General features: G+C 36.6%; 1 protein-coding gene across 3 annotated transcripts in view; it reads right to left on the bottom strand.

Annotated features, from left to right (window-relative positions):
- The window catches only part of Zdhhc17 (zinc finger DHHC-type containing 17), a 69,733-nt gene that overhangs the window by 39,837 nt on the left and 18,012 nt on the right, over positions 1-11,884 (bottom strand). For all 3 annotated transcript variants that reach the window (XM_008851964.3, XM_029555521.1, XM_029555528.1), the window contains exons 2-3: positions 7,994-8,097; positions 2,992-3,114 (exon numbers count right to left, since the gene is read on the bottom strand). In XM_008851964.3, the coding sequence (XP_008850186.1) occupies positions 2,992-3,114; positions 7,994-8,097 (227 nt within the window). The remainder of the gene's footprint in view (positions 1-2,991; positions 3,115-7,993; positions 8,098-11,884) is intronic.

The following is an 11,884-nucleotide window of genomic DNA, read 5'->3' as shown; positions in this document are numbered from 1 at the left end:
GCCGGCAAACAGGGACAACAAATGGGCTACAGAGGCAGTTCAGTCAATAAAGTGCTTGCCTTGCAAGGGTGAAGACCTGAATTCAATTTCCAGAATTCATGTAAAAAATCAAACCTAAAGGCAGAAAAACACTCAGAATATTGCTCTAAAGCAATTCAGTGATGCAGTAGAGTTTGCTAGAAAGAAGGCTAAGCAAATGAAAGTATATTCAACAACCCCTTAAAAGCTGTAATGTAAAAGAAAGAATCAAAAGCAAACCTGACAGGTGAATTGAGGCAGATAAGCATAAGGAACAGCTTAGCAACCTGGGACTCCACTTGGTATGGGTTACATACACAGCCCTCTCCTAGCAAAGTACTTGGCAACCTAGGATCCTCATTTGTATGTACTATGTACACATACCCCTCTCCTAATAATGCACCTAGTAGCTTAGCACCCCCTCTTGCATCAAGCTGCTCTTACATTCAACTCTGAACCAATGGAATAAGTCTCTTCTCCCTTAACAACCAACAGTATTTAATCCTACTCTGGCTATATCTGGGTACAAGGTTAGGAGGTATGATCCAGCCTGAACAAGTTTTGATACATGAACAATAAGGCAGCGGTGTCTTCTGAGTGAAATTTTAGGAAGAATCCTCTATTTACCATCTTATGCCCATGATAATTAGGAATGCATATAATTAAAAATCAGAAGCATCCTGAGAAGGGATATGTGCAGTGAGCAAAGACATAATCTAAGCCTGTCAATCAAAACAAAGAACTGCCTACACGATGCTCCTTAGCAACCAAACTCTTCCTCCTCTTGACCCATAAAAGGAAGCCCCCGAAGTACTCTCCGTTATGTGGCCTGCTGTTACTCTTGACAGCCTATTTCTTTCTGATCTATACTATAGCTTTGCTTCTGAAAAAAGTTTTCCTGTTACCTTGCAAATTTGTGTGCATCTTTACATCAATTCCTTGGAGAAGCCAAGAACCTGGAAACACCTGGACCAGATCTAACCACTGGTAACAGAATGGTCCCCAAGCTACCTGTGGGCTCTAGAAAATGTAAAGCCTTTAACTTGAGCCTGGAAGAATTAAACAGAAATCTCTGCCACTTAGCTCCCAAATTATCCAAAAAGTACTTTTTCAAACAGTTATCTATTAAATATCCAAGAATAGTCAGGAACATGAAAACAACAACAAAAAAGAAACATACAGAGAATCCAGAACATTTTAGATGAGTATTACAAAATAAATGTACTTAGTTTGTACAAGTACACATGACAGGATTGAAAATTTCAGGAATTAGTGATTTAAGTGATACAGTTTTTAAAAACCAGTAATAATTATAAATGTGAAAAACAAAACAAAAAAATTGGGACTCCAACAGACTACACATAACAGAATAAAGGTACTACAAGACAGATGAGGAGAAGCAAAGATGAAGGGTAAGTGAGGACATAAGTGCAAGGTGGAAGGCCTAATTCACAGTCAACTGGAGCTCCAGTGGACAAGCAAGAGAATATGGGCAGAAGCACTATTTAAAGAAACAATACCTGAGACTTTTTTTTTCCCCCCTCAGAACTGATAAAAGCATTAACCCACAGAATGAAAATTCCTTGCAATCTCATTCAGGATAAGGAAAAAGAAATAAGTAAATATCCTACACATTGGATATGCCATGTGAAACTGCAGAAAACCAAAATTGGAAAATCTTAAGCGGAATTAGACACAAACTTCTAAAGTTCAATGCTTAGATGGATTTCTTCTTTAACAGTGACAAAAGACAGAAAACAGTGAAATGACCTGGTTGGGGGGGGAAGGGGGGGAACAACATGGGATATATAAAAAAAACTATCAACATAGAAACCTAAATTTCTCTTCCATGTGATTTCCTTCATAAAGATGAATTAAAAGTATTTTCTAATAAAAATGATCACATATAAGGAAGTATATACTGAAGAGAGAGAGAACGTTATGAGATTTAAGAAGGACAAGGAACAAAGAAAATAGAAATACACTCTCTGGAAGAAAGCCATCCCTTATGGAATTCAATGCTTACTGGCTATTACTTGTTTAATCTTTGCCTAGGGCTTTAATGGTAAGATCTTTCAGCTGCCATTGCTCTGGACTCTGTATGTTGTGTTTACCTACACGTCTCTAAGCAGTTCATTTTAGATTCATGTCATTATCTAAAACTCTTATCTCCAAAGTATCAAAGATTACTAAGATGATTCCTCTCTCTAGCTCTTGCTCATCTTTTTCTTATTAAAACTAAACAAACAGATTGATGCTAAGGGATAAAAACCATTTTATGTTTCGTATATGAAGTACTTATCACTTAACCCTGGTGTGGATGGTTAAGAGTACTATCTATTGTTTAATATTTATTATTTTAATTTTATATGTATGAGTGTATTGCCTGCATGTATGTAAATGCACTTGTGTCGTGTAATGCCCGAGGAAGTCAGAACAGTGTGTTGGATCCCCTGGAACTGGAGTTACAGATGATTGTTAGCTGTCACGTAGGTACTGGGACTTGAACCTTGGTCCTCTGCATGAGCACTCAGTGCTCTTAACCACTGAGCCATCTCTCCAGCCCGCTATCATTTTAATACATCTTTCCTTCTGCTGCTTTCTGCATACAAAATCATGTTCAAAATATGGGTGCCAAATGAGAGCACCCAAATTCAAGTCCTAATTCTAAGTTTTACTGGATAGTATACTTAGGCTTTGTGCTTCAGTTTTCTCATTGATAACGGTTACATTTCAAGAAGGGGTATTTCAACAATTACAATGAAGGGAAATACACGCAGAAAAGCACTCTATAAAAGCACTTGGCTCATACTTTCAATATATGTTAAAAGCAAGTTTTTTGAAGGAAAAAAAAGGTATAGAGAATAAGTATCCTAAAAACTATGAATTTTAGAAATTAGTTCTTATGATTCATTAATTTTATAGTAACAATAAACCAACAGCTAATTAATTAAAAATACAGAAAGCACATACTTTACTAAATCTATTCTGTTATTGATGGCAGCCCAATGGAGGAGGGTAACGTTTTCTTTGTCTGGTTGCCGTACATCATAACCTGCTTCTACCAATTCTCGGCAGCGTTCATATATTCCATACCTGGAAAAAAAAGTGCAGCAACGTTACTATCTAAAAACACATCTGAAGCTGAAAAATAACATTTTCAAAAGAAAATAATGCTCTATTTATTTATTTATTTATTTATTCATTCATTCATTCATTTATTTTGAGACAGAATAGTGCAGGTTGGCCTCACATACTGAGCAATTTCCTGCCTCAGTTCCCAAGACACTAGAATTACAGGGTATAACACCACACTTGGCTTAATGCTCTACTTTCATACTTAGAAATTAATTTTTCAAAATACATTATGCTGAAAATATCAGCATTTCAACAGCTTTTACTAATCCTCTTTTGTAACTCTAAAATATCTCATTTATAACAATGTAAAATTTCATGAGGTACAAGAGAAAAACATACCAAAAACAAAATTTCATTTAGCTCCTCAATTTTCTTTATATCACAACTTAATCCACAAAGTTGAGGCAGATTTTTAAAAAATACACACAAGCTCAAAAATTTAAGTAAGTGAAAATAAGTAATAGGAGGCATAACTCATTAAGAGTATCAAGAAAAGCTGTTTCATAGAACCCTATTCTCTATTAATTTAGCTGATATTACTGAAAGCAAATACAAAATGTGTGTGCTGGGGTCCTCTGATTTCCCCACACATGCTAAGGTACATATCTGCAGCAAACACAACAAATAAAAAGCAATAATTTAAAATATATATATATTTTTTTAAATTTTTATGTGGTGTATGAGTGCATTGCCTCCACGTATGTAAGTGCATCTGTGTCGTGCAATGCCTGAGATCAGAAGTGAACACTGGAACCCCTGAAACTGGACTTACAGATGGTTGTTAAATACCACGTAGGTGCTGGGAACCAAACCCAGGTCCTCTGCAAGAGCAGCCAGGGCTCTTAAACTGCTGAGTCATCTCTCCAGCGCCAAAAAGGTAATAAAAATTTTTTAGTGAGCTGTGTGGTGGTGCATGCCTTCAATCCAAGTAGTCAGGAGGCAAAGGCAGGCAGATCTCTAAGAAATCAAAGCCAGCCTGGTCTATATAGAGAATTCCAGGTTAGCCAGTGTAAGGAGTTAAAAATGTTTGTCACACAGTGATGGAAGACAGTAAGGGAGGAGCCACCTCTTGGCATGGGTCTCTGTCTTTTCTTGGATATGAGCATCTTCCTGAGTTTTCCAGTAATCTTTCTCTAATGGACTGAACCAAATCACAGGATTTTTCTATCCCACATTTGAACAGACATGACAATAATACCAAAACCTGGTTAGTTTTTAAGCAGTGATTGTGACCATAAGATGGTAAGTAAACTATGTAAAGTTGATTAAATCTTCTGCTTAATTAATGAATAATACTGGGGGAAAAATCTGTGATTTAGTAAATGTAACATTGTAATTCTATTTGGGAATTATCTATCTTTGTGAATTATATTTTTTCCTAAGCAAGAGAATCATTAAAACGAAATATTGAAATAAATTTAGGATCACATAGCCACATTATTTTAAGAAATGTTAATGAGATTTAAACTAACAAAGATGAAAGGCATGTAATTACAGAATATGGCTGTAATTTATTTTTAACTGGCATGGTTTATACAAGTGTGCTTGGCTCCCTAAGTACCCATAACTTTCAGGAAGAAAAGATGGCATCGCTGAGTGAACTCAAACTCTCCTTTGCTCCTCCTAAAGAGAAGGAGAGAAAAAAAAATCCTGGCAAAGTAACATCAAATGGGTGTGGTGGCTATGCCTGAAATCCTAGCACTCAGGAGAGCTGAGGCAGGAGGATGGTTTGGGCTTCAGAGGCCTACCTGGGCTAGGCAGTGAAACCATGTCTCAAAACAAACATACAACAAACAAATTCTCAGAATCAAGGTTTTAGCATTATGGAAATTAACATTAAAGAGTTAAAGGAAGCCATAACTAAAGAAACACATAAGAACAATGCCTCAACTAATAAACAGCATCAATAAAGAGAAATTACAAAGAGGACTTGCAAAAAAATTATTTTTACATCTATTTATTTATCATTCTGGGTTCTCTGAGACAAACTGTCACTTTGAAGCCCAGGCTGGCCTGTAACTCACTAGGCCTGCAACTCACTATATATTCTTAGGCTGGTGTCAAATTCAAGGCAATCCTCCTGTTTTAGCCTCCCAAATGGTAGGAGTAAAGGTGTGAGCCACCACGCCCAGCTTAAATTTATTTTTAAAAAGAAGTTGTCCAGTCTAGTAAATGAAGAAAACAAACAAACCCTCAGAAACCTGTGGAGCATTATATATTCTAACACTGCAAAGAATTCCACAAAACAGAAGGGTACAGAAAAAAATCCTTGAATGAATAGTAGCCAAAAACATTCCAAATTTGATGAAAACCCAACTGATCTATCCATAAAATCCATTTTAAATACACATATATCCAATAAACTCAATGAATACCTCAAGTAAGATAAATTCAGAAGCTTACACAGAGCGACGTCATACTCAGAATATCAAATGACAAAGACAGAATCTTGAAAGAAAGCAGTGACTAATCATGAAAGAATCTTTTTTGCTCTTTCAGATTAAAAAGTTGGTAGGAGTAAAGGTGTGAGCCACCACGCCCAGCTTAAATTTATTTTTAAAAAGAAGTTGTCCAGTCTAGTAAATGAAGAAAACAAACAAACCCTCAGAAACCTGTGGAGCATTATATATTCTAACACTGCAAAGAATTCCACAAAACAGAAGGGTACAGAAAAAAATCCTTGAATGAATAGTAGCCAAAAACATTCCAAATTTGATGAAAACCCAACTGATCTATCCATAAAATCCATTTTAAATACACATATATCCAATAAACTCAATGAATACCTCAAGTAAGATAAATTCAGAAGCTTACACAGAGCGACGTCATACTCAGAATATCAAATGACAAAGACAGAATCTTGAAAGAAAGCAGTGACTAATCATGAAAGAATCTTTTTTGCTCTTTCAGATTAAAAAGTGTGTGTGTGTGTGTGTGTTCTCACATGAGTACAGGTGCCTGCAGAGGCCACAAGAGGGCATCAGATTCCCTGGAGCTGGCATTACAGGCAGTTGAGAGCTGCACAATGTTCCAGGAACTGAATGTGGGTCCTCTACAAGTTTAACCACTGAGCCATCTTTCCAGGCCCACACAAAAGATTCTTACCAAGTGGTATATAGAATATTCATCAGGTACTGATAAAGGAACTGGTAAATAATAATCACAACAGACATACAGAAAACAAAGAACAAAATGACAGGTGTAAATCCTACCTTATCAGCAATTTCATTAAATATAAAAGCATTAAAGTTTCCAACTAGAAGTGGATTTCTTGAAATTTTGTTACTTTTGAAAGATGAGAACTGGTATTCAATATGTAGGTTGGGGGTAACTCTTTAAATACTTTTTAAATTGTTTAAATAAATCTCTCTAAAAATCAATATGAAACTAATACTTGTTTCTACTTGTTTCTTAGGCTAGCATACAGATAACATTTTTCTTTTTTTAACTTTTAAATATTTCTCAAAGTTTTCTTTGGATGATTATAAAAACTGCACATTAGAAATGACAAGAGAAAATTTATAAATAAATTACAAGCAATAAAACTAATAAAATGAGTGCTGGGCCTTTAATCCCAGCACTCAGGAGGATCTCTGTGAAATCAGGGCCAAGTCTACATAGTGAGTTCCAGGCCAGCTCTGGCTACAGGGAGACCCTGTCTCAAAAGGACAAAAAGGGAGCTCAAAAGCTGGCTCAGAGGTTAAGAGCACTGGCTGCTCTTGCAGGAGGATCCAGGTTCAGTACTCTCATGGTGGCCAACAACTATCCCGAACTCCAGTTCCAGGGAAGTTGATACCCTCTTCTGGCCTCCATGGGCACTGCATGACACAGGTGCACTTACGTACATGCAGGCAAAATACTCATACACATAAAAACAGAAATCCAGCCAGGCATGGTGGCACACGCCTTCAATCCCAGCACTCGGGAGGCAGAGGCAGGTGGATCTCTGTGAGTTCAAGGCCGGCCTGGTCTACATAGTGAGTTCCAGGACAGCTGGGGCTACAGGGAGACCCTGTCTCAAAAAAGAAAAAAAAAAAAAAGTAACTATTCTGTGACTATTAACTACGCAGGGGTACTCATCATCTAATATGCTGAAGGATTCAATACACAGTTTCTCCTCTGTCTACAGATGAAAATACCTGTTATAGTTCAACTACCATATAATTTGCATTATAATATTCTTTTTAAAAAGTATTATTTTTATTTTATGTGTATGAGTGTACCGCCTACATGTATGTAAATGCACCTGTGTCCTGTAATGCCCATGGAGATCAGATTCCTTGGAACTAGAGTTACAGATGGTTGTTAGTCACCATGTGAGTGCTAGAAATTAAAGCCAGGTCCTCTGTAAGAGCAGCCAGTTCCCTTAACTGCTAAGCCATCTCTCCAGTCCAGCATTATAATATCCTTAAGTTTACCATTTCCTTGTCTTATCTCAAAGACCAATATAATCTTAAATTTTAAAGATCATATTTTGAACATCTGTGATAGCTCCCTTAGTTTTATATATAACATATATAAACACGTATAAATATGTTATATATAAAATATTAATTTTGTGTACTCAGTTGAATAGGAGCTAGAATATGGAATATATATCCATGTTTTTAACTCAAAAGTATTTCCAAAGATATTTTTTAGTTTATATTCAATATTCTTAAGGTATAATAAACTTCTAAAGTATCAAAAGCAAACAGACATATCCAATAAACTGATGGGAAACAGTAATATAAGTAGGATACTAACATTTTTACCAAGACAATAGAACAGGTAACTCATATGCATGTTTCACTTAAAATATAAATGTTAAAGAAGAAAACTACAACAAAAACCTTACTGTGTAGCCTTGACTATGTCCCATGTGCTATAATCATCAATATGAGTTTTCCGTCCAAGAGGTTCACCATACCCATGGTTATAATGGCTTTGTGGTTTGATCTCCTGTTAAAAGAATCACACATAAGCAAGAAATTTTAAAAAGCAGAGAAAATATTTCAGTATTTTTACTTTTGTACTATTTGAAAAATATTCACTGTTGAAATAATTATGTTTGCCTTAGTCTGAAATCCATATTCTAGAGAAAAAGCATAGTTAAATAAATCTACCTATTGACATTCTCAAAACTAACAAGCTCTAAGTTAAAAATTAGTAACAAATTAGTAACCTAAATGAACTATCGAGTCTTTATGACACTCCCATTGCACATCAACTTTTTTTTTTTTTTTGGTTTTTCTGAAACAGGTTCTCCCTGTAGCCCCAGCTGGCTTGAAACTCATATGTAGACCAGGCTGGCCCTGAACTCACAGAGATACGCCTGCCTCTGCCTCCTAAGTGCTGGGACTACAGGCATGTGCCACCATGCCCAGCTTATATCAACTTTTCTATTACTCTAGAATAACCATAGCTTCAACATTCTATTTCCCACATAAACTATAATATACTAACAAAGGGAAAGAACTTGCATGTTCAAGTAGAACATAATATATAATGATAGTCTTCTAGTCTCAGATATTAGCTTTCTCTCCCTTTAGGTAAACACAGAACAAGAGCTGAATATAGTTGTGCGCCACATTACACTTCAGGAAACGTACCACACAAACCTGTAGTCCCGTAAGATTATAGTAGAGCTGAAAAATTCTTATCAGCTAGTATTTAGCATGCAGTTTTTCTATGTTTAGATACACAAATACTTAGCATTGTGTGACAACTGCCTACTGCTCAGTAACAAGCCATACAAATTTGCAGCCCAGGGCAAGGCATACTATGTAGCCTAGGTATACAGCTGGCCATACTAAGACAGAGGGACCCAACCTTCCGTATGACCCTAGGGTAGGGACTAAACCTATTAAGCACTGTTCAATGTTGCTAACACTTAAATGCTAGTGAGAATGCTGGTTTTGTGCTGAGCTTTCTCTTATTTAAGATGTAGTTAGTGAACAATGTCAACAGATGGCACTACTCTCAAGGCGTGATCTCACCTTAGCCTACTTACTACATCTTGTTTAATTTTAAGTCAACACCAGGTTCTTTATATACTGTATTCTACTGTGTTCAACTTCACACACTGGTCCTCCTTATCCTATAAATCCAAAAGATCAAATTAATCTCAATCCAAAAGACCAAACTAGCCATTTTCTTCCAACAACAACAACAATGAGTCTGATAACATCAATATAGGAAAATGTTCATCAATCTCTAGATTCTTTAAAAACTGGTTTTCAATTAATTTCCTTCTAGTATTAGTCCATACACATGTAGGTTATTTGTAACATATATAAATTTGGCCTATTTAAAATGGTCATCAGCTGGGCATTGGTGGTGCATGCCTTTAATCTTAGTATAGTACTCAGGAGGCAGAGGCAAGGGGATCTCCCAGGCCAGCCTGATCTACATAGTGAGTTTCAGCCCAGCTGGAGCTACAAGATCTTATCTCAAAAAATTTTTTAAATTAAAAAAAAATCTTCATTAAATGTCTGTAAAAAAATTTCAACTTATTGTTGTGAACTTTTTCCAACGCTGCATTGTGTATTTGCCCAAACATTTACATATTCTGTGGAGTCTGTGATCATAGTACATGTAAGTCATATTCTTCTCTTTTACATTTCCTCATGCCATTACATACTTAATAGCATGAGAACCAGGACTGGAGAGATGGCTCAGTAGTTAAGAACACTGACTGTTCTTGCAGAAGACCCAGGTTCGAATCCCAGCACCCACAAGGCAGCTAACAGCTGTCCGTAACCCCAGTTCTAGGGGATCCAACAGCCTCTTCTGTCCTCCGTGGGCACTGCACGACACAGGTGCACTTACTTACATAACACTCGTACACATAAAAGTAATAAATAAAATATGAATTTTTTTAATTAAAAAAAAAACAGTATGAGAACCCTGCCACAATCATTTATGTACCCTCTTGTGCAAGGGCAGAGCCTGGCATGATACTGGTGGCTCCTTTTTTGAAACTAGTGCTCACTAAATAGCCTAGAGTGACCTGGAACTCAAAATCCTGTAGCCTTAGCCTCCCAAGTGCTAGCATTACAGACACGTGACAGCACCCACAGCTATACTATTTCCTTTAAATGAGATAAAGTAATGGGTGGAATTTTTTTCTTCTATGAAAAAACTTCAGCTCATTTAGCATTTCTTCTTAAATAAGACCAATTTGTAGGAGAGGATATGAGTATTTTTGGCTAAAGGACTTTATTTTTAATCCCACCAACAATATATTTAACATTTTCCCAAGGCACTGTGCATTATTTAAAAATTCTTCCCAATTTAAAACAGTATTTATAGCAGGGCATGGTGGTATATGCCTGCAGGCAGATGTCTCCAAGTTCCAGACCAGCCAGAGTTACAGTGAGACAAGTCTCAAAAAAAAAAAAAAGAAAACAGATAAACAACCCCAAATAAAGTAATATTGACAACTTCAACTTTAAGTACTTTCCTACTGTACTTCATTTTTGAGAATTTTCTGTTCATATATGTCAGAGAATATAAGCTTTATTCTCTCTGGAGTCCTGAGATTCATTTAATATGTTTGGATTAGATGTTTATGTATATTCAAGATTAGATATCAATCATTTTCTTACTAAAAATTTCTAAAATTGCTGGTTCATGGCTTCAATATGGTTCAGACATTGTACAATTAACAGTTACACATGTTGATCTTGTCCTTGGGCTTTTCTGGTCTTTCTTTGTATTTAAATGCAACTGCGATCAGTGCTGTTTACCAAATATTCCCAGTTCTCTTCTCAGTCACATGGTAAGACTGTAGAACCCTGACCATCTGAAAGACCTGTGTTGAAGTGACAGGCTGGGTTTTTTTTTGTTTTTATTTTATGTGTATGATTGTTTTGCCTGCACTTCTGTAAATTCATCTGTGTTGTGTAATGCCCACGGAGGCCAGAAGAGGGCATCGGATCCTCTGGAAAGTTTGGTACACAATGTTTTGGGACATAGAGGATACATGTCCCGCTCTCACTTTCTCAGTTACAGACACTGGCAATCCTTCTAGAGAGTCATTCAGAGTCCCAAAGCTGCCACTACTTGACCATATGCATGTATAGCATGAATTATTGTGATTACTACTTCTACCTATCTTTGTGATCTAACACCTTTGTAACTCTAAGTAAACCCTTTTGGAATGTATGAACAGATTCCCTAGCTTCCACCAACCCAAAAGCTAAGAATTTCATTAGATAGCATCTGAGGCCTAAAGTAGCTATTTCAATGATTTGCTGAACCCATGCGCCCGATTCTTCCACCAACGTATTTGAAGTTTATGGACTTGTCTTCCAATAAAAACTCCATGAAACTGTTAGCATGTCAGAACATGGTATCTGGAGTGACCTAAATCTTTGTTCCCAGGTCATGATCATTTATATTTGGATCTAGAATAAACTATCTCTTAGCATTTTCCAGGTAAGAGCTGTGTTTTTGACTTTGATATTTATTATCATCCTCTTTTTCCCCCCCCTCATTAAACTTGTTTTAATGGGTCTCAAAATTCTGTGACAGATTTTTGGTCAAGTTGTTTCCATTAAAAAGTACTGATTTTAAAAACTAGTAACTTATAACCATGCACGGTGGCGCATGCCTGTAGTCCCAGCACTTGGGAGGCAGAGGCAGGCGGATCTCTGTGAGCTCAAGGCCAGCCTGATCTACTTAGTGAGTTCCAGGCCAGCTGGGGCTACAGGGAGACCGTCTCAAAAAGACCAAAAACAAAACA

Source organism: Nannospalax galili, unplaced genomic scaffold (genome assembly GCF_000622305.1).
Source record: "Nannospalax galili isolate Female #2095 unplaced genomic scaffold, S.galili_v1.0 scaffold390, whole genome shotgun sequence".
In the NCBI taxonomy this organism is placed as follows: Eukaryota; Metazoa; Chordata; class Mammalia; order Rodentia; family Spalacidae; genus Nannospalax; species Nannospalax galili.
The sequence above is the reverse complement of the archived record's forward strand: the minus strand, read 5'-3'. Positions and strand labels throughout refer to the sequence as shown.